The sequence below is a fragment of the Planococcus citri genome, chromosome 2 (genome assembly GCF_950023065.1).
Source record: "Planococcus citri chromosome 2, ihPlaCitr1.1, whole genome shotgun sequence".
Taxonomy (NCBI): Eukaryota; Metazoa; Arthropoda; class Insecta; order Hemiptera; family Pseudococcidae; genus Planococcus; species Planococcus citri.
Genome location: NC_088678.1, coordinates 33,278,921 through 33,302,590, shown reverse-complemented (window position 1 = coordinate 33,302,590; position 23,670 = coordinate 33,278,921). Strand labels below are relative to the sequence as shown.

Genomic DNA, 23,670 nt, shown 5'->3' with positions numbered 1-23,670 from the left:
CGGGTTTTTTACTTATTGGGTGGGTAGACATTGTAAAAGAAATTGAGCGAAATCGAAAGACATGACTTTCAAAATCGTATTTTTTTGGTCGAATTGACGTGGAATGACCCTAATACCTATCTTGTACCATGTTTTTTTTTCTCCAAGATTTTTCTTCATTTTTTGGAAATTTGACTCTGTTGTCCACATTGCTCACAGTGATGATCGTTTTCGATCAACTACCATGACCATGAGTACATTCTTACCAACAAACTCGCAAGTTGGACTCATGAACATTTTTTCCCCATTTTGCAAAGTTTAAACAGTTGAACGATGACGCCTGAAAAAATATTAACTAGGCAATTTAACTAACGCATTTCTCGTGTATGATGGTCTCGATTCTAGAAACAGGAACTGCTGCGGATTCCTAAACCTACATGTAATTTATTGACTCACACTTCATAGATAGACGCTTGTATTGACTGACGGAACTCAAACCTCCACATTGAAGATGGAATTTAATAGTGGGAACCCTCCAGCCTCCATAGTTCTTATTTTCGCTTTTTTTTTTTTTTTTTTTTTTTTTAAATCAGACACCTTAAATTTTTTCCACAGTTTTACGAGGTCCTCATTCTTTTTTCGATCCTACTTAAGTAGTCGGGGAGCCCGCATAAGGATCTATTGCACCTCCCCCCCGTCGATCCTCCGGGACAACTTTTTTCTTGAAGGAGGAAGTCCTAAGGAACCATTTCTAGCCCTTGTCCTCAAAAAAAAGTGGTACTACTTACAAAATGGCGGACATTTTGATTCACAGGTCAGCCGAAATCGCAAATTTTTCGTTTCAACATAATTATTAGGACTCGCACGAAATTTTTTAAACCGTACAAACGTAGATCGAAAGATCATGCAAAAATTTATCATCTGTCAAAATTTGGGATATAGGTACCCTCTTTTCGACATGTCAAATCGATTGTAAACGGTTTCATACCGTTTTGAGCAGTTCTGGAGCCTCCAGCAGATTTTTAAAACTCAAAATTCCCACAAAATTTCATCAAATTGAGTTGAAAAGCCGAAATTTACTCTGCAACTAATGTCTTTTGGAGCCTTCCGTAACTTCTTGAAAATTACGGGAGCCTCCAGTAAATTTTTGAAACTTGAAATTTCTCCAAAATTTCATCAAACGGAGATGAAAAGCCGAAATTTACTCTACATTCCAATTTTAACACCTTCTGAAGACGATTTCAGATGGGTTCAAGTTATTTTGGAGCCACCAGCGATTTTTTAAAAATTACTGGAGTCTTCACCAGATTTTTGAAACATGAAATTCCCACAACATTTCATCAAATTGAGTTAGCAAGCTGAAATTTACTTCGCAAACTAATTTCAATTCGATATGAAGTCGACTATAGCTACGTTTTGAAAATCTCAATCTTCCACAAAATGCCATGCAACCTATCAAAAGTCGCTAGAAGCTCCAAAACGACTTGAAACCCACCAGCAGTCGACCTCGTAGCGTATTGAAATTAATTTGCAGAATGAATTTCGGCTTTCCAATTCCAACTCCATTTTTGATGAAATGTTGTGGGAATTTCGAGTTTCAAAAATCTACTGGAGGCTTCAGAACTGCTCAAAACGACTTGAAACAGTTTCCAATCGATTTGGCATGTTGAAAATAGGGTATATTCCTAGCTTTCTTGGTCAATTTGGAAAAATTTTGATTTTTTCCCTCATTTTTGACCTAAATTTGATTTTTAAAAATTCATCAAAAATCGAAAAAGGCACTTTAACTCTTGGAATTTTGACAGGTGATAAATTTTTGCCTGGTCTTTCGATCTACCTTTGTACGGTTTAAAAAATTTCGTGCGTGTCCTATGTTGGAACGCAAAATCTGCGATTTCGGCTGACCTGTCAATCAAAATGGCCGCTATTTTGTGAATGGGCCACTTTTTTTTTGAGGGCAAGGGCTAGAAATGTTCCTTAGGACACCTCCTTCCGGGAGGGGGGGGACAATAGATCCTTATGCGGGCTCCTCGACCAAAAATTTTCCCAGAGAATACGTATTTTGAAAATGATACCTTGCTTGACATTACGGTCAGTATGTTGCCTCCAAACTCAAAACTGAGTCACTTTCACGAACAGATAGGTATAAAGGAAAAAAACAACTCACAAATCTCAAGTTTAAATAAGGTCTTTAATTTTCGTTTATACAGGTCAGGTTTGGCTTTTTTCAGGTTCTGATTTCAGCTCATGATGTTTCTCTACGTGTTCGGTTTTGCGCTAGCTAGCTCTCTATTTTAAGGATAGCAAGGAACTGAGAAGGCAATTTTTAAAATTTTCACACAGTAGCCTCCAAATTAATCAATCGGTTACCTTTTTCGTCTAAAGTCCAACGACCAAAAATATTCTGTAAAATCTAAACCAGTAAAAAGAAATTGTAACCAGAGAAAATTGCTTTGTTCATATCGTTGTTTAAAAATTTCCCGAGTACCGAGTCCTGGCTCTTTAAATGTATCAAAATCTATTCCCCCCGGATCTCTTTTCTCGTGCGAAAAGTACGATCCCGAAATTTTGTTAAAAACTCGTTCTTTTCCTTTTTCTTTTGCAGCGAGAGCTTTGTCTTCTCATAATAATACTTAGTTTAACCAAGTGTTATGTTTCAAAGACAAAAAAAAACTGCCGACCGTGTAATGTCTCTATGAATGGTTACTTTCTATAGGTTTTATATTTTTGTGAAATTTCAGTTTCTGCGTTCTGCCGAGTAGGTACACGAAAGAAAAGACAACAAGCAATCCAATTTTCATTTTTATGGCTACATTATTACTTTGCTATTTTTTGACCTTTTTACATAAAATTCTATACGAGATGTGAGATTATCAGAAATAACATTCGTTTTCATTATTATTTACCTTTTAACGTCAAGCTGTGATGAAAACTTATGATGTTTGTCCTCTTATATAAAGACTATACCTAGGTAGATATGTACATATGGCGATATGGAGTTTAAATTTATATCAATCTAGGTTCATTCAGAAATTATATTTAAACGTGCTTATCTCATAAGTCGTAATACATGATATAATGAAAGTTGGTAGGTAAAAGCTGGGTTATTTAGAAATTCTCGATTTAATATTAAAATTTAACGAGTTCAGAAGTCCATCTGGCAGCAGATTAGGGAGATATAGATGGTGTAGGAGATTTTTTTTCAAAACCGTGAATGTGAACGAAGAAATGAAAGAAACTTTAATAAATTCCAGCCCAGGTATTTTTTCTTCTCCAGTCGTTATAATAATAATAATGAAAATGACAATGATAATAATGGGGGGAAGGTGAAACTCATTCATTATCATTCCCTCCTTGTTCATATTGTAAATTGATTCTGAAAAGATCATATTGAACGAACTTGCCTAAATTAAAAACAAACAATGATCGTAAAATAAGCCGAGTATTTGTATTTTTTTTCGCCTGTGACGAAACTAGCCGCCATACTACAACTCTTACTATTAAGCTTGTACTCTCATCTTTTTAAATCGTAGCCGCCGGTAAATTGCTCGCGTCTGTATACGGATTAGTATTTTCATTAATATCGAAGTTTACATCTGCGATGTTGTCCCTTTTTAAAGAAGCCAACTCGGTGTAATTTTAAGGCTAAAGTCTTGGTTTGTATTTATATCGTAAATGTTCTTCTTGTTGCTGTCATTTATTGGGCCTCAAGTTTTACCCCGCTCACGCCTCAGGCCTTTTCGACTGTCTTTGGCGCGCTCTCTCTATCGCGACGCGAAAAACCCTACAGTATTTTCCATTCGAATGAACATTCCATTTTAATCCGTGTCTTCAACTTGTCGACTTTAATAATGACGTGTCTTCGTTTTTCCTCGTGGAAAAATATTGGCGCCGTGTATTTATAGAAAAAACACTTCTTTTTTTCTTTATTTTACCCATCCCACTTTTCTGTATACAACAGATCTTTAAGACAAACGAACTGTATCTTTTTTATTGTCGAGAAAAAAATAAAAAAACATAGCGATTTTTTTCTCCTCGATAACTTTCTTTCATCTCATCAATTCGATCGTATATAAATGAGAAAACAATGGAAACTTCGTCGTACGTATACTGTATTCGACGATGAAGCTTTTGGTATGTAGAAAAATGGATACGTCGATGAGAAGAGAAGTTTACAGAGGAAAAAAACATCTGGAGGTGGATTTCGATTATTAACAACGACGCGAATGATTTTATAACAGTATATTTTTGGGTGCTAATTGAAAAACGAGTCACTTTGATGAAAAAGACCTACCTATTCTGAAAACGTGTCCATTAGTATACCTACTTATATTTTGCTCTTATCGTATTGTGCGATGGATAGGTAGTATATGCTTTCTCGTTAACTAAGTTGAAATTCTGCTCTTGCGTCGGACTGTAAATGGCAGATGAGTTGATTAGCCGACACACGTGTGCTTATTTTTACTCATAAATTGGGTCTAAACGGATGAAAACTAGTGTAATATGATTTTTCACTTTTATTTACAGCTATGTACGAGTACATGGCTCGATGCCGTCGGCGTGTTGATTTTTTTAGTCTGAAATTTGAAAACGAGCGAGAAGTCAGAGGTGTGAGTGTGAGTAATGTACTAGCACGTGTCAAAAAATACAATTTTGTGTCGAAAAAATTGAAGTTTTTTTTTGCGAATTTTACAGAGGTATTGTTTTCTAAAAACGGTTTCGTGTGTTTTCCCTAAGTTTTCCCTTATGTATCTTACTCGTGTGCCTACTTTTTTTTCATCTTTATAAATGTGGCCAGAATATACTGGCATTAAGATGACGCGTTGCAAGATTCGTTTGAGGTTAATTTCATTGAATTTGAAAGTTGTACAAGACTAATTAGGGGTAACGGACCTATTTTTTCACCCCCCCCCCTAAGGACATATTTAATTACAAAAAAATGAGTTCGCCATTTTTTACCCCCTCCATTTTTTGCTGTGTTTTCAATTGTAACCACATAATTCAACGTTTCCTAAAAAATTATTAATTATTACGCCAAAAAGTGCCCTTTCCGTTATCATTTTGTGTATTCATTGCTTGAAAACATAATTGAGAATAAAATTGAGAATTTATAAAGATTATTTACTTACGCAAATTTTTAACAAAAAAATTCTTTACACAACTCCCAAAGTTGTAGCTTTCAGTTTAAAACAGTGTTTTAAACGTCGAGAAAAAAACGGACAGTGTTCAAAACAAAATTCTGTTTTGAATGTTTTTTTTGGTTTTAAACAAGTTTTTTTTTCAACTCTAATTTCCTAAAAAAAACACGTTTTTTTTTGGTAATTTCTCGTTTGAAAAAAAGTGAAATTGAAGGAACTGAATTTTTAGATTTTCATTCTTCTTCCTATACTTTTTTTTTAAGGCAAATTTTGTGTTTTGATTTCAATTTTTCAATATTTCTTGAGCCTTATAGCTAGTTTATGACGTCATATCTTGAAAGTTGATGGCTGGATAACATAGGTATATTTGAGAAACTGAATAAAAAACAAATGAATTTGTGTTAAAAACGTGTTTAAAACACATGAGAATCCAGAAATTTAAAACCCTGTTTTAAACAAAAAAAAAAAAACTGTTTTTGTCTTTAAAAAAAAAAAAAAAAAAAAAAAAGTTTTTTTTTCCAACACTGACAATTCCTGGACCACTAGATGAACACCTTGCTTTTCACAAGAAATCATTTTCCGGGAATTTTTTGCAGATATAAGTAGTGAAAAATTGCTGTGAACGTTCCTGCTCCAACTTTTTAGGGGTATCTATCAGTCATTTATTCAATTTTTTTGGATGATTGTTTACATTGATATGCATAATCAACTACTTACAAGCAATTCTTTTTTGGACAAGAGCCGCACATTCAAATACTTCCCCAAAAATGAGTAAAATTGATATCACGCCTTTAATCGGTCGTCAGTGAGCTAAAATTCTGAAAATGGGGAGGTAAAAAAAAATAGAGAACAAAAATTAATATGGATTTTCTATTTTTTTTTTTGACCCGGTAAAAAAATATAAAACTCTGAGCTTGAATCGTCCCCTATTTTTTTACACCTCTTAAAAATGTTTAGCAAACAATTGTAATGAAAAATGACTAGCTCATCTAATAGACCATAGAATTCAGCGATGTATTCATCGAACTCATTTTGATGGAAATTAGCGCATCCAATCCTTAAAATCAAAACACACTTTTTTAAATTTTGTCAAGAAAATCGACTAAAATTCACATCACATGTTTCAAAGTCTCATAAACCACGAACATTGAATGGAAAATGCAGCTTTTGAAGGGCATTGTGTTCCCAAAAGAAGCACAAAGCATGTTAATGTGGTTTTCAAATCGATTCATGACTTTGGTAGCTTATTTTTCAGAAAATTCTTGGGAGGTAAAAAAAAACTAGAGAGAGTAAAAAAACGGGGGCAGCTACCCATGGGTAATGGCTCAGTCTTTTTACCCTCTTTTTTACGACCCTCCCCTAGAATTTTGTGAAAAATAAGCCACACCAAAGTTATGAATCGATTTGAAAACCATGCATATTAACATTGTTTTTGTGCTTCTTTTGGAACACGATGCCTTTTAAAAGCTTCATTTTCTCTTCAATGTTCATAGTTCAGCAGACTTTGAAAAATGTGATATGAATCTATTAGGTTTTTTGAAAATACATATTTTTAATACCTGTTAAATGTGTTTGTTTGCTGTTTTTTGTTTCTTGTTTTTTTAAAGAAAGATTAGTTTAATTGGGAATAAGTATATTTTCTGCTAACAATAAATAACAATTTGCAATTGACCATTTGAAAAAAATTAAAAAGAGCACATCAAGATGCATTTCAAAAATACTTTAAACGAGTGTTTTTTGAGAAATTTTAAAAAATATCGCAAAATATTCATTAATCAAAAATCAAAATTAATTTAGAATACTTACTTGGAAACAAATGAAAACTTTTCTCTAATGTGCATGAAATATCAAAAAAATGGACAACAGATCAAGAAATGAAAAATCAGCTTCAAAAGTTGATATTTAAAAGCGAGCTTAGCAACCAATGCAACCGTCAACCGACGGTGAAAGCATTGTGAAAGCAAATAATGCAAAAACTCTCTTGCAATCAGCGAATACCTGATGGTTTGTTATCATTCATGTTGCGACGCATTTGGTTTAATTTCAATAATTACCTCTATTCAACAAAAACTTTATTATAAAAATGAAAACAACCTCGTCAATGCCCAAGTATTAAAAAAAAAACAGTTGTAAAAAATTGTACAAAAAAATAAATTAAAACAAAATCTTACAAACCCATAGCAACAACTCTACACGGTCCTCCCGTACCTCCTTTTATTTTAAGTGGTAAAGCAATCACATTAAATCCTTTCGGAGGTAAATTGATCCCTTTGAAATTCAAATTCTCTATTCCATAGATGGAATTTTGGCACAACATCTTATGCGCTGGGTACGTTTGCGATTTTCCAGGATCTGTTGAAGGAGTATCCAATCCAACTCCATAAATACCTCCATGGCTGACCATCCATCCGGCAGCTTTTTCCGAAATACCTGGGAAACTATACGGTTGTGTCGAGTTGCCAAAATATGATGTCCTATTTCCATAACGTTCGGACCAGCCAAAATTTACTAATATTACGGAACCGTGTGTAATATGTCCGTTGTTGTGTTCCCATTCAGCCAAATGCTCGGCCAATAATTCGAAATTCGAGTTACCTTTGACTTTATCACTGACGTCAATGTAGACTCCTGGTAATCAAAATTTATTTATCTCGAATTAGTACAACATTTATGTATAATGCAATGCATATTTATTCCGGGCCATTGAATAAATAATTTTTAAAAAATTAAATAGTTCAAGTACCTGGAGCAATTAAACGTTCTATGGGGATTTGATCAACAGTCCATCCTTGTTTATGAAAATGATAAGGAGCATCCAAATGAGTACCACCATGTTCAGGTCCAGAAAATTGATTAGCGGCGTAAAAATGGGTTTTATTTTCGTACAGTGTTTTATCAGTTAGGTTGAATTTGGCGTTAGGATCCCACATCAAAGTTTCCGAGCTCAAAGGATGCGATAAATCGACAGCGTTCGAAATACCGGTACCTGTACTTTTCGCACTCGTCACAAGAACACATAACAACGATACAATTAACGCGATCATTTTTACACACGTCGAAGTCGTAAATTTGCCAACCATCGCAATGAACGAAAATTCACGCTGCTCTTGTCTAGCAGACTGATAACGCCCACGAAGAAATTATTCCGCAGGAGTAATATTAATCCGTGTTTATTTGTTACATTAACGAGGTAATTTATAAACACCTTATAATTGGATGTACGTGATGGTACGAATTAATGGTTATTTGAGGGGAGAGAGTGTCGCGTTTATCTATTATAGCGTGAATTTTTTCGAGTCAAAGTTCAGTCTCGTGTAATCAAAGCGATGAGAGTTGAATTCGATGGTGTTTTGAATTTTATTTCAAGGTGTGAGGTTTTAATGATCTGATTACTTTCTTCGATAGATAGGTACATAGATCTAATTAAGGTGAAATTTTATGCTAGAAATTGAATTATATTGAAGGAAACTTACCTACTGCAGGGCTAATGCAAAAATGAATTCCACATGTACCATGAATTTTTTGTTATTGACTGACTGAAATATCGAAAACTGTGCGAGAAAAGACTTTGACTAAGAAATCGAATTTGGAATTGAAAAATGAAAAAACCATCGAATACTGTGCCTTTCTATTCATCAACTTCTCATTTCAAAGCACATTAATTTAGAGTTTGTGATTTTCTCAATTTTTTTCATAACCATCCTTATAAAAATTGAGGGCGTGAAAAGTCATTGCATCCAGTTCTTGAAAAACATGAGAATTTTTCGCCTGCCTCGTATTTGGACGGTGCCTCAGATTTTTAGGAAGTGCGCGTGCTGAAACCCAACCAAAATTTCAGCTGTCCAAACGATTTTTTGATTCTTTGAGAATTTTTTAAAATTCAAAATTGACTAGATAAATATTTTCGACGATTTAGGTATTTTTCTAAAAAAAAAAAACAAAAAAAAACATACTTACTTACTTACTTGCATTTATTTAGTGAGAATTAGAAAACTTGGATTCGAATTGTGACTCAGTTTTGAACTATTTAACAAAATCTGAATTCGAAGATGGATGCACAAAGGGAGCTTTTGATTAACATTCCCTAGTTATCATTGTAAATTATACCGGTTAACAAAACTATTCGAAGAGGCTTCGTGGAAATCAGCTCAAATGCAGATAAACCCTTTAAACAGGCCCAGAGTAATCCTCAACTTGATTTCCAGCCTCTCAAACTGACATCTACGCCTTCTAGAAAAATCGAAAATCACGACGGAGGACCCATGATTAAACGGAAATAGTGAAATTCGCTCCATGAGAAAGTTGATATTTATTTCAGAACCAATTTTCATGATTTTTATGAGTTAAAAAAAAGAAGAAAAAAAACATAAATCGTCGAGAATAGCTTATTTCGAATTTTCAAAAACTCACTAAAAATGAAAAAATGAATCTGGGCTGCTGAACTTTTAGTTATGGGGGCTTCATATCATGCTCTTCCTAAAAATATGAGTCTCCTTTGAATTTCAGGCGGACTTCAGGCACCTCGAGACATTCTCTTGTTGGTAAAAAATTGTTCAGAACGAATTTTACTCATTTTCATCGAGATGTAAAGAAGAACTTGACATTGACTGAAACTTTTGAAAAATTTGAGTAGAAATTATTTCAAAATAAATTAGAAAAATGTGTAGGTACCTAATATTTCTCAACTGTAAACTACGAGGGATAGTCGGAAAGTAAGTTTCACATGGCTGGAAAAGTATGAACCCGTGGACATTTTTTGACCAATATTGGAGGAAGTATAGCTCAAACATTCAACCAGATCTGACAAAATTTATTCTGCATTTGGGTGAATTGTTCGTATTTTACAGCGTGATTAGTAGAGTGCTGATAAAAAACATCCGTCCAAATGTAGTATTTAGCAAAAAAAAAAAATGTTTTCAGTTGTAATAATTATGAGTAAAATTCATCAAGAATTACTCAAAAGATATCATACTAATGTTTTTTCAAGTTCATATGTTATTTGGCGCTATAAATTGTTCATGTGATGGTTGCAAAATTTCTGGTGCTGAGTGACTTTCGACAATGCCGACATTCAGCAGATTATCATTGAACAATCTACTTCATTTGGATTTTGATTGAACCAAAATAATGTTACTATGTTATGTCTTGAGTGGTTCTTAATTAATTTTCCAGTGAATTTTTCTTTTGTTAGCTTGGAAAATTAATTTTTTCTAAAATATAATTTTTGGACGGATGTTTTTTATCAGCACTCTACTAATCACGCTGTAAAATACGAACAATGCACCCAAATGCAGAATAAATTTTGTCAGATCTGGTTGAATGTTTGAACTATATTTCCTCCAATTTTGGTCAAAAAATGTTCACGCGTTCATACTTTTTCAGCCAGGTGAAACTTACTTTCCAACTATCCCTCGTAACTTCGAAAATTTTTTAACCTTCGTTGAAGAAGGGGAGGTGATTGAGTATCCTCATTTTTACATAATTTTTTGTGCATGAAAAATACAAGTGGTTTTCGAATTGAAATTGAAAATTTTTCTAATTCCACTCAGTGTTGATTATTTTTTGAATTTGTGGAAGTTTCAGGAAACCTGGTTTTATGTTTTAAAATAGGTTCAAATGTTTTCAACAAGAGTAGGCACGTTTTCAAAATGAAGGAAATGTGTTGCTCATTACAAATTATAATCCAAATACCTATTTGAGCATATTCTAATGCAACGACGAAGTAATTTTTCTAATTGAATCATGGATTTTCGTTAAAATATCAGAAAATGTTTTAATTCTGTGATTTTTTAAAGAGATGAGCCTTACTTACCTACTTGATTTCACTTTTTTGTGAAGCGAGTACTGATCGTAAATAAATGTCTTCGCTTCCTTACTAACCTTGCGAGTACTGATCGAAAATAAATCTCTTCGTTTCTTTACTAACCTTTCTTGTCCATCTGTCTCTGGATTTATCGTCCACCATTGATAATATTTTTACATTTGAAATACATACTCATCACCTGAATTGAAAGCAACAAAAAATGGGCTTTGAACATGTGAAAGAATTTTTTACACTCTTTCCTGTCCTATTGTCATATTCCCACCTCGATTATCAGAATTTTCTGAAAAAATCAGACCGAAAATTTAAATTATTTTCAAATTTGAATTCTACTCAAGGTTAAAAGTTGTTTTTGGTTTGAAATCGTGAGCATTTTTTTTTCAACGATTTCAGTGCGTATTAACAAAGCTACCTACAAAAATTTTCAAAAATTACCCAATGAGTATAAGCTTATCAATAATATTTTATGGGTAGAAAAGTCGTCTTTGAATATTCACCAATTTCGCTCTGCTCAAGGGTGCCTCAGAAATGTTACCTATTTGGAGAAATATTTTGGAAAATTGTGGTGCCAATTTTGTGGTCATGATTTAGAAACATACGAATTTCAAAAAATCAATTATAAACAGTCATAAACATCAAATTTTCTCGATTTTTTGAAATTGGCGATTATGACCAAAAAATTGACGCCGCCGAATTCCAAAATGTTTTCTAAAATCTAGAAACAATATTTTTCGATGTGTTGGCATAGGTAATTAATTAGGTGCAAAATATTTAGGAAAAAATATTTTAAAAATGAATATTTTTTGAAATATGCGATTTGAAAATTTTAAACTGCTCCGTAGAAATCTAAAAAGTGATCTTGGGATTTTGATGGCAAAGGCCTTAGGTCAACGCAGAATCGCAAATACTTCCTCTTTTTAGAACAAAGCAATTTTTCCCTCAGCGAAAAACCACGTTTTTCTTTTCAAACATGCCCCTTCTTTGAGGACTTGTATCTTTTTTCCAATGGTGCGTCTGGAGCTTTTTATTCCAGGTGAATTAAATTTAAAATGAAGGTCTTCCCTAAATTTGTTAATCCTTAAACATATTATTGTTTCGCGATTCACCCAAAAGTACAAGTTGAAAATCACAATAAGGATACCTGATGCACAAACGTTCAAAATTACTGTGCCTTAACAGATTTTTTAAATTGAAGTCATTTTGAATTTTTGTAAATCAAACATCTGTCATTCATGTAATAGAAATTCTATCAAAAAATGAAAAATAACGTTCTTGTGTCCATATAGTCAATACATTGAACCTTGAAACATTTTTCAAGGAAAAAAATTGGAAAGCAAGTAAATTAAGCAATGAACAAAAACTTTTTTGCAATCAGCAAATGTACTTAACTACCTGATTGGAGTTGTATTTTGTTTCGATCTTCTGTGATTTCGATTAAGCAGAAAGTAAATAAATATAAGAAGTCTTAGATGTCTTCTCAAGTATTTGAAATATGAGAATAGTTACAGTTCATTATTATAACTTTTAGTTGTTGCTATTTTTGAATAAATTAATATTGATTTACCTTTTGGATTTTCAAATATTTTTTCTAAGTAGTATCAATTTTTCAAATTTTCAAGTTACCTATCAAACCAATAAAAGATAAAGATAACTGCCCTGCCAGATCTTTGTTTGGCGATTGCTTGATGGAATCGAATACTACGAGTAAATAATAATGAACCGTAAATATTTATTCACTTACAATGTACTATGTATTAATTGAAAATTTTAGGTAACGTAGTAGCCCATAATACTTAAATTTCAAGCTCATCTCCCATAAGATAATCAAGACATCGTTTCGTGATAACGTATCACATCAGTTATGGATTCTCATTTAGATCGGCAATCATTACACATTCGTTCAGTATTTTTACAATTTTCCATTCGTGAAGATGTACATATTTACTGGGTTGAATTTCCCGCGAAAAAAATCGACGTAAGTATTAAACGAAAGGCATAAATTTAGCAAAAATGCTCCGCAGTTGTGTTGCGGTTACGGTCGCGATGATTATTCACGAAGGCCGAAGCAACAAGTTGTCGTCGCCTTTAGATTTATCGCATCCTCTAAATAATGACACGCAGTACTGGATACCCGAGGAGAAATTCTACATAACGAATCGAGTAGTCGTGGAAAACTCGCCGACTCCTTTTTATGCTGCTAATTCGTTTGTCGGACATGAACATTGTGGTACTCATTTAGATGCTCCTTATCACTACTGTAAAACTGGCTGGAAAGTCGACGAAATTCCATTGCAACGTTTAATAAGTCCAGGTAGTCTGAGTACATGAATAACTTCTCGCTTGTTTATCGTTTACACGTACCTATTTTATAGACTTTGAAAGTGTTTCATTATTTTGAAAAACGAATGCAGGCCTTTACATCGATGTCAGCGATAAAGTAAATCATTGCAATTTCGTGTTAACTCCGCAACATCTGGATACTTGGGCTTCATCTCACGGACATATTCCTAAAGGAGCCATTTTACTCATAAATTTTGGCTGGTGGACTCGTTACGATGATAGATTGGATTATTTTGGCAACCTCACCATGCCTTACTGTTTTCCTGGTATTTCACTCGCAGCAGCAGATTGGATAGTGAAATTTGGAGGCATATATGGAGTGGGTTTGGATACACCATCTCTAGATCCAGGAAATTCTTATGATTTTCCAGTCCACGATACATTGCTTAAAAATAACATATTTGGTATAGAGAATGTTAATTTTAATGGAACTCAGTTGAAGAACGCCAGGTTCAACGTTATAGCTATGCCTATGAAAATAACTGGTGGAAGTGGGGCACCTTGTAGGCTGGTTGTTATTCAGTCAGAATTATAGTACTTTGATTTTAAAATGGCTCACTTGGGCGTGAATGCTATTTACAGTATTACATGTTTAAATGTGGAGAGTTTTATTCACATTGATTGGAAAAATATCAGTTGAAGAAAAAATTACTTCCTACTTATCAGTTGAACTGAAATAACGATCCGACTCTGACACTTCCTGCACTTTTGATGAATTATGTAAGTTTTTTGCTTTCAACGTCACCATTTTCAAAACCAACAACCGCTATACCTATGTACATACCAGAAACATTAATTAAAATTGTATACATGAAATACTCCTTCCAGGTGTATGTTGAAAGTCGAGGAAAAAGGATAAACAATTACTACTCGGTTTTGATGAAAAGATATAAATTCACGAAAACTGCCCAACCACAACACCGATGGTTTTTTGGCCATGATTATTCGCGACTAAACGACGGCGAAAAAGCTAAACCACGGGGTGTCTTTGCCTCTAGATTTATTGCATCCTTTAAATAATTACACGCAGCACAGTGGTCACCCAAGGAGCAAACTTCACCTTCCAAATCAAATTATCGTTGACAATTCGCTTTCTTTCTAAGTTGCTAATTCGTTTGTTGGACGTGAACGCCGCGGGATGTATTTGCAGGTGTTCTATCATCGTTGTAAAAGTGACTTGAAAGTTGCTGATGAGATTTTCGAAGGGTACAGAGAAATTTTTTCACTTTTGATTGGAAATCATAACTATGCTACGTACATTCTGCTTGGAAGTTGTTTTTTTTTGCAAGAAAATTCTTAATCTGATGCCTGCTTTTTGCCAAAATGAAGATATAAGTGGTGCTCCAGAGCTTACCTACATAACTTTCAAAAATGAAGATATTAAAAGGTGGCCGAAGCGACGTCTGGAAGTTTGAAGGTTATAAAAGCTCATTTCGTTTCTTTCATTTTCAGCGGTTTTCACTGTTTCGCAATTTTGGATTTAAATTGCTTCAAAAACTCAATTATGAACTTTAATTTTTTGTGATTCTCAAACTTTCTGAATTATTTCCTCCTTACAACGCCATAAAAACCATAATATTCTTGATGATATATTTTTCTCTGAAATATTCACTGTGGGCGATGTATAAATGATCCACACGAATCAAAGAATCAATTTTTTTAAAAATAATATGAGTTAATAAGTTATTCCAAACAAAATGAAATAAAAATAAATGCTGAAAGAAGCGTTTAGAATAGAACAGATGTTAATTTTTTGAAAAGAACCGAAGAACTCTTTTGCTCGAAAAGTAATGAAAAACTGTCAAACTGATAACACCAGCTAAGATGATCGCGTAGCTGTGAAGCTGATGCAAATGAATGTGAATATGTATTTCGATAAAAAAGTTATATCAAGAAATATGGTTCTTGTACCGTTGGAAAGAGGAAAAAAGTCTAAAAATTTGATTCACAAAAAATCAGAGTTTATATATGATTACCTAACTAAGTTTCGAAGTATTTTTAATCCAATGTTGCGAAATGCTGAAAACTGCTGAAGATGGAAGAAAAGAAATGAGCTTCATAACCTCGAAAGTGTATTTTTTTGTAGCAAAAAAATAGGAAATTAAATTTCCCATAAATCATAAAGAATATTAAATTTTTCAAACCCTCCCGTTTTCAAGCAAAAATCCCGTTTTCAACTTTACGTTGCAGCGCCATCTGGTTGTTGTGACACAGCCAATTTTGTCTAAAAAAAAAAATATTTTTATAATTACGATTTTTTATTTGTACAACTGAAATCAAGAAGTATGTAGTACCTAATGAAGTTTCCCCAAATAATGAAACTTCATTGACAATGGAGACGGAGCTATCTAAAACGCTACAGTGTCTTCAAAAGAGTAATCAGATTGCTGAATGTATAGAATGAAGTGCAGGAATACATTTCGAAATTCATATTTGTGGTATGTATCAAAAAATGTGAAAATGCCAAGCCTGCTTTTCCCTTTCCTTCCACCTCATTATTAAGGATTCGAACTAATATCTTTGGCGTGTGAAGCCAATGGATCTACCACTACCATGCATTTTATATGCACATTGCACATACAAAGTAGTCAAAATGATTTTTTACTGACCAATTCAGTAGATTTATCACTTTTTTGCAGTAAAAAACTACTGCTTTTAAAAAGGCAAAATGTCGTGACTGCTACACGGAAAAAAAATTATGGATAATATTTTACTATTTCACACAGTAACCGGATCCCATTCAAAAATATTGTGATTTTTACTATGAGATTAGTAAATTTTACTATGAGAGTAATAAATTTTACCTAATTCTATAGGTAAATCACTATTATTTTTGAATGGGATCCGGTTACTATACTGAAATATGTAGTAATTTTTATTAATTTTTTTTTTCGTGTAAGCAGTGAAATTTGACTATTTTAAATTTAGAGAGCACGTTATTGAAATGCATCTTTCTGGCGTTTTTTATTTGGCAAACAATTCTGGTACTCCTCGAAGAACTCGACAACCGCCATTTCATTTTCTGTTGTCGTTTTTGGTTTTGGCATTTTCAGCCACTTCTTCTTCTCCATGTTTCTTCCAAATATCTGCGTAAATACGAAACATGAGTACCTTAAAAGTGGTTGCAAAAGGTTTACTGCATTTAGGCTAAAGACTTTTCCAGAGATAGAGTTTTCGCTTCTTTTTTTTTTTCCAAAAATATTGCTCCTACATACAATGAAAATTATCACGAACAAAATTACTTACTCAGCGTGAAATTTGCAACAAAAAAGGTTCCACTGTGAATTATTTCTACTCATGTATTGTACAAGGCATATTCGGATGAAATAATACGCAAATACATGCAAAAAAAAAAAAAAAATGAAAAAAAAACACGAAGTGAATTTGAGGAATTACACCAATATTACCAATATAATTCCTGACCAAGCTGGTATAGCCTTGATTGAGACGTGAGGGAAGTATCTCAAATGTTTGTCGCTCATCAGAACGAAACTTTGCCTACGTATAGTTCATGGTAAAACAACCTGCAGCTAATTCGTGTTTTCTGACATTGAGTCCAATCTGAAAATTGAAGGAGTAGGAGGGTATGAATTTTTGAAAATTCAATTCCTGACCATGGATTCTGGCATGATTTTTTGAGACAAGCAGAGAAAGTTCTCTGACAAAATTGACTATCTTTAAAATGAATGCGCTACGGGTAATCATATTTCGCGAATAGAATACATTTTTTGTAGATTCTCGAAATTTTCAAAAGTTGATTGTCAATTTTGAAGGTAAAGACGAGCAAAAGTGTCATGTATTTCGTGATATTGTTCATCTTTGAAATTGAAAGAACTGGAAACAGTAGTTTAGCAGAACCTTTGAGACATCGTTGAAAATTGATTTGCCATGTAGGGTCTTCAATTTCAAAGATAAGCCAATTTTGTGAGAGAACTCTTTTTGTTTGTCTTCAAAAGTTGTATTAGAAATCATGATCAAAAACGAGTTTTTCCAAAGTACATACACCTTTGCCCCTTCAATTACGACACTATGCGCATGTCAGACCAATCGAATATGTACTACGCGAGTGTTTCCCCTTGAGGACCTAAATATAGGCTACCGTTTGAACAGATTGGCGACCAACAGTTGAGGTACTTCCTCGTTAGCTGATTCAAAGTCCAACGATTCATTATCTTTTTGGATATATTGATACGAAGATTCGCCAGAAAAATGTTGTATTGGCAGAATACCTACTGAAATTTAACTGGTTTCATCGAACGTATTTTCATAATTTGAAACCATTTTGTTGAAATTTAATATAATCATCATTTTGAAAAATTTGATTCAGTATTTCCAGAATTGGATCCTACATATATTTGAAGAGCTCTATTCCAAAGTGGGTTAAGTCAAATTTTAAAAAAATTGAGTTAGCACCGCCATCCAATAGTTCAGAGAGGTACTTACAAAACATAGGTATCAGAACTTTCATACCTACCTCATATCAGTGTTGCCAGCCGTTTAAAAATTCACATTTTTCCAAAGTGGGTTAAGTCAAATTACTTTTGGTTTCCAAAATGGGTTAAGTCAACACTGCGTGAGATTCAGCTAATTCGGATTCAACCCTCATTGATGTGCAATACGTCGAATAATACATTTTCGAGGTCGTAGAATTCGAATCTGCACTTATTTTTTTTTGTAGGGGTGGGGGGTGAGGCGTGGGGAGCGGGAAAATTTGAAATGTTGCTTATATTATCGTGTAATATATCGATTAATATGTTTTCGAGGTCGTAGAGTTCGAATATGGAGTTATTTTTTTGGTAGGGGTGGGGGGTGAGGCGCGGGGAGGAAGGAATTTCAAATTTTGCTTATATTATTGTGTAATATGTCGATTGATATGTTTTCGAGGTCGTAGAATTCGAATCTGCACTTACTTTTTTTGTAGGGGTAGGGGGTGAGGCGTGGGGAGTAAGAAAATTTCAAATTTTGCTTATATTATTGTGTAATATATCGATTAATATGTTTTCGAGATCGTAGCGTTCGAATATATGGAGTTATTTTTTTGGTAGGGATTAAAAGTGAGGCGTGGAGAGGTGAATTTTGCTCATTGTGTTGTTTAATATGCCGTTTGTCATGTTTTTGAGGTTTTTTTCATTGTTGATTTGAAAAAATCATTTTATAACTCAAATAATGTATTTCAATCAAAATTGAATCGAGTATATCATGTTTCGATCTTAAAATTGCGATAGGTATATCCGCAATTCTGAAGAAAATTGATGTATTTTTATTAGAAAAAGGAACCTGCAAAGCAATGGGGCAATTTCGGGCAAAAAATCGCTAAAACATAATATACACTACTCCTAAATACACATCACTATGCAGAAGAGAACACACGATATTGCGCGATTATATGAGTTTTGTTCCAAAATGTGTTCTGATTTTGTGTAAAAAACTGCACACTTTAAAAATCAGTGGTATAAGAAAACATCAAAAAGTAAATTTGGAATTTTTCACTCCCCCACGCCTCACCCCTCGCCCCTACAAACAAAATAAGTGCAGATTCAAGTTCTACGACTTCGAAAACATATCAATCGACATATTACACAATAATATAAGCAAAATTTGAAATTCCTTCCTCCCCGCGCCTCACCCCTCACCCCTACCAAAAAAATAACTCCATATTCGAACTCTACGACCTCGAAAACATATTAATCGATATATTACACGATAATATAAGCAACATTTCAAATTTTCCCGCTCCCCACGCCTCACCCCCCACCCCTACAAAAAAAATAAGTGCAGATTCGAATTCTACGACCTCGAAAATGTATTATTCGACGTATCACATCAATGAGGGTTGAAACCGAATTATCGCCGTTTTTGGGGGTCTGTGGCCCACTGTGCGGCGATTCTTATTTCCAAAGTGGGTTAAGTCATTGATGTTTCAACTTCATATTTGACAGTCCAAAGTTGTGAAAGGAAGACTTGACCAATTTCAGAAGAAAAAAACACGAAATGTGCAGTTTGTAGGGTTCAAAACGGCGGATTTCATTCTTACGGCGATTCTTATTTCCAAAGTGGGTTAAGTCATTGATGTTTCAACTTCATATTGGACAGTCCAAAGTTGTGAAAGGAAGACTTAACCAATTTCAGAAGAAAAAAACACGAAATGTGCAGTTTGTACGGTTCAAAACGGCAGATTCCATTCTTACGGCGATTCTTATTTCCAAAGTGGGTTAAGTCATTGATTGTTCAACTTCAGTGGTGCAAAATGGTTGAAAAAATAACTTTTTCTACGATCGATTTTTTTTGTCCAAAGAGAGGAAGGATGTATCAACCTTCTACAATTGGTGTCACTTCAGGAACAGAACAAATTCTACATCAAAAATTTCAAATGCGTTTTATGAAAAATGAAAAAATTTGACTTAACCCACTTTGGAATAGAGCTCTTCATTTATTAATGAAGCGAACGCAGGACTCCAAATTATGATCTGTTTCAGACTGCGAATTATTCATACTCGACTAAATTTATTTTAGAGTTTGCTTTTACTGCACACTCTCATACCTCTCAGGGCAAGCAGCCATGCGCGATGTATTATACGATACCTACCTAAATAAACGATTGCCTATCTGTAACGAATAAATTTTCAATGGCAAAATTCTATCAAAATTTACACGTGATGGATTATTTCCATTGATTGAAATAATAAATGGATTCTTACGTCTAACCACTGCCTATTTTGAATATAAAATATGGTACATTAGAGTTATTATGATCGAGTTGTCGATGATCGAGTAAGATTTTCTTTTCTAGCTTTCTCGAGAGCTTCCTTTTTCACTTTATCTTCCCATGCCCATAGAAGCTTGGGGTATCTCAATTCCCTCGGCGTGTATTTATAAAGTGCCTGAATCCGGTTCTTAAACTTGACATCTTCCATAATGAAAAAATTACCAGCTACCGGATCACCTAAGCCATGGAAATCAGCGAAATGTTGAACATCGAATGAAGGATCTGGATAAATTGTTTCGCTGGTGAAACTAAAAAAAACACAATAAGTATGTACTCATTTGAAATGTTGAAAAATTAGGTATTTATGTATTTGATATTTTTGAGCAGCATGTGACGAAGTCGTCGATTTGAAATAGCAGTCCATATAAAAGTATAATGTCTATGTATATGTATGAGATAAGTTTGCTACAGAAATACTCACTCGTAATACGAAATATCGCGGATATCCATATCTTTTGGTTGTCGATAAATTAGAAAAACAATGCGGTAACGATCTGTAAAAACAAGGTGGTACATCGTCCAATCTAGGTTAGCTTCAATACCAAAAAAGCGTTCTCCTTATCAAAGCACGACTTTACCTTGGTGTTTATCGGGATCTTGTTCCTTATAATCAAAAAGATTATGCCCTTCGAAGTAATTGCATCCTGGACAATTTACAACCACCCACGAGCGAGTATCCATGCAGTCGTGATCATCAACGTCTGAATAAAATGCATAGATTACGTTGATAGAATCATTATCACACTTGAAGCAAATACATATAGGTATCATGTAAAATGGTAAAAAGATAGTAAGTGCCTATGTAGATCTAACTGGATATATGTACCTACTTTGCATAACTAAAGTATAAACGGCATCTTTATCACAGTTCCATAATACTTCTGGTTCTTCTTTTATTTGTTCAGAGCTCAATTTGTCTCCCATTTTGACAGAAACTCCTCCAGGAAAAGTTACCTGGAAAAATTCGATAATTTTATCTAGCTATAAACTAACTACTTTACTAAAATAAGGACAGAATAGTTTGTGAAAGGCGAATTTTTATCAAATTCTACTTACACTGCATAATTCATCAGGAGCGGTGACAATAACATCGGGAACGATTTCAAATTCGGCAAATTTTTTAGCGACATCGGATTTAAATTCTTTTTGTATCCGTAACCAGTTCTTTATGAAAAAAATACAACGAAATGAATCAATTTTTTAGCGACAATAATGCGCAAATACCGGAAAAGTGGCCTACTTAATTGATATTTAAAGTAAGGTATACTTACTTTGGTAACTTTTAATTGAGGTTGGTTAGCCATTGAAAAATGCATGTCTATTATAAAAATTAAAAAAGATTGAATGGTAAAATAACAATTCATTTCTATTTAATTAGATAACTTGGTATTATTTTTAGGTATTGCAAATTTAGAAATTTAACGTTTCAAGGTTCAAAAAAAATTCATTCATCTAAACGCTCAGATAGAATGAATTATGTTTGATTTGAAATTATCAAATACGATCAGCAGATCAGCACTTTTGATATCTTGTATATAGTAATTACATACCAGTGAGAGGAAGCAATAGGTTAGGTACTCAAGTATTTTATGATTAATTTTTCAAAAAATATACTGATCAGGTAATTAGAACGCTGATAACATTTTTATGGCATACCTACTCGCATATCGCCTAATTTTGCCAGTGTCCAAATTGAACACTGAACAAATATGAAAAATCAATGATTATGAGAATTTGGATTTAATGAATAGGTATATAAGTAATATTCTTATGAAGTACATAAAAAAATAATCCTTTTTATTTGCGTGGGAATTGGTACAGTTGAATAAAGACTCATTTTTTCAAAGTTTGAATTACAGTTTCTATAAAAATACAAAATTACGCATCGTCATATTCTTATTTTAGATAGGAATGGTCATGAAAATCCGTGCTGTTTGAATATAGGAGACGCTGGTTTACACAGAATGTAGTGAATCCTCTGATGAACGAATTCTAGAAAAATTAAGGTGAAATATGATGAATAATAATAACGATTGAATAACTACGGATGTGTTAGTTTTGAATCCAAGTGCATCTGCATACATTATAATCCCCAGAAAGTTCTTGTCCAATTTTAAAGACCAATTTTTCAATTTTGAATCGTATTGTGAATTTATATTATGTAGGTACCTAATTTTAAGAGTAGGTATCTATGAAGAATCTCATTCAAGCAACTTACGAGTACCTACTTTAATGATTCGAAATGCACGTTTCAAGTATTAATCATCTAATAAATAAAGGTTTCCTGCCACCGGCCAGCTCAAATTATGCGTGTATCGAAAATCATTTGCTTCAAACCACCAGTTCCTCTCTCTAAAAAAAATAGAAGAATTAGAAATGGGGGAAAATTCGACTTGGTTAATCTTGAACGCTAAAAAATGGAAGTTGTCTCACTCTGAATATCCAATATCATCCAGTGATATTTTTTCTGGCTGGGCAAATACCATAAAAGAGATTCTCATGGGGTCTGTAAAAAAAATCTTTCGCATTAGATACATAACAAATGAGTTTTATTCGTAGGTACCTACATAACTACATAGGTACAAAAGATTCATTCTCATTATTGAACATTATTTTTTTTTTCATCGTTACCTCTCGTTGGTGGTGGGCAGGGTTCCATGTACCGAAGTACGGTGTCTCCTTTATCAATATCACATCCTGGAATATTTATAACAAGCCACGATTGCGATTGTTTTCTAAATTCTTGATCGTCCGGATCTGTAAAAAATTAAACAATAAAAACTTTGGGCATGATAAGTGAGAGTGAACTGAAAGAACTGAAATGAACAATTTACTTTGCATAACCAAAGAATAATATGGCACAGAAGGATCTGTATTCCATACAACTTTGCTTGGTTGTTCTTTTACTTGACTTCTGAGAAGCTTTTCTCCAATGCTGACTTCAGCTCCGCTGGGAAAAGTGATCTAATGAAATATGAAAGTTCAATTGATTAAGATACATAGGTAGTGTGCCTACCTATTCTAAGAATTGGTTGCATTTTACACACGTTAGTATTACTCACATTAACGAAATCATTGGGAGCTACAGCAATTATGTCCGGATGGACTTGAAAGTATTTAAAAGCTTTAGCCACATAACTTCTGCACCTAAAATTAAATGGAAAGTGTGTCGTCACACCCTATTTATAAAAAAAAAACAAATTTGATCAACTAACTCTTCATTTTATTCAAAAAAAAAAGATATCTACAAGGAATGACTTCTAAATTTACCGAAAAGGAAAGGTCCTCAAAATCTACTGTTGAATTGAAAAACTCTGCGATAGGATTGGTCGGAACTGTCCACACAGCTAATGAATAGACAAATGATGAAAATACATTTATAACAAACAATGGACTCATTTTGAATCAACACAATGAGAGTAGGCGTCATAAAAAAAAGTCATGGATTTCGACAGAATTCACGTACATCAAACTACTACCAGTTCAAGCTCAAATTTTGTTATCAGTAATAAAATTTCAGATCAGCTTATCACAGAAAGTTGGTAGTCAAATAAAAATATCATACCTATCATTCAACAAGCCTTTAATTTGTAATGAGTTAACACACTTTACTGAACAGTCTCACA

General features: G+C 33.5%; 4 protein-coding genes and 1 long non-coding RNA gene across 5 annotated transcripts in view; 2 read left to right on the top strand and 3 right to left on the bottom strand.

Moving 5' to 3' along the window:
• LOC135835517 (uncharacterized) overlaps positions 1 to 23,670 on the top strand; it is a 236,458-nt gene that overhangs the window by 168,561 nt on the left and 44,227 nt on the right. The window lies entirely within an intron of this gene.
• On the bottom strand, positions 7,175 to 8,280 carry LOC135835483 (isatin hydrolase-like). The gene is made up of 2 exons (XM_065349750.1): positions 7,861 to 8,280; positions 7,175 to 7,745 (listed from the first exon to the last, which is right to left on the bottom strand). The coding sequence occupies exons 1-2, from the start codon at positions 8,195 to 8,197 to the stop codon at positions 7,285 to 7,287; spliced, it is 798 nt and encodes a 265-aa protein (XP_065205822.1). The 5' UTR covers positions 8,198 to 8,280; the 3' UTR covers positions 7,175 to 7,284.
• LOC135835482 (kynurenine formamidase-like) lies at positions 12,834 to 14,583 on the top strand. The gene is made up of 2 exons (XM_065349749.1): positions 12,834 to 13,249; positions 13,350 to 14,583. The coding sequence occupies exons 1-2, from the start codon at positions 12,949 to 12,951 to the stop codon at positions 13,811 to 13,813; spliced, it is 765 nt and encodes a 254-aa protein (XP_065205821.1). The 5' UTR covers positions 12,834 to 12,948; the 3' UTR covers positions 13,814 to 14,583.
• On the bottom strand, positions 19,910 to 21,552 carry LOC135835478 (protein D1-like). The gene is made up of 6 exons (XM_065349743.1): positions 21,316 to 21,552; positions 21,101 to 21,208; positions 20,875 to 20,998; positions 20,623 to 20,745; positions 20,466 to 20,538; positions 19,910 to 20,292 (listed from the first exon to the last, which is right to left on the bottom strand). The coding sequence occupies exons 1-6, from the start codon at positions 21,406 to 21,408 to the stop codon at positions 20,025 to 20,027; spliced, it is 789 nt and encodes a 262-aa protein (XP_065205815.1). The 5' UTR covers positions 21,409 to 21,552; the 3' UTR covers positions 19,910 to 20,024.
• On the bottom strand, positions 21,821 to 23,537 carry LOC135835481 (protein D1-like). Its single transcript, XM_065349748.1, has 7 exons — positions 23,315 to 23,537; positions 23,107 to 23,223; positions 22,879 to 23,008; positions 22,676 to 22,801; positions 22,478 to 22,550; positions 22,273 to 22,396; positions 21,821 to 22,036 (listed from the first exon to the last, which is right to left on the bottom strand). Exons 1-6 carry the CDS (start codon positions 23,441 to 23,443, stop codon positions 22,303 to 22,305), a joined length of 669 nt encoding a protein of 222 aa, XP_065205820.1. The 5' UTR covers positions 23,444 to 23,537; the 3' UTR covers positions 21,821 to 22,036; positions 22,273 to 22,302.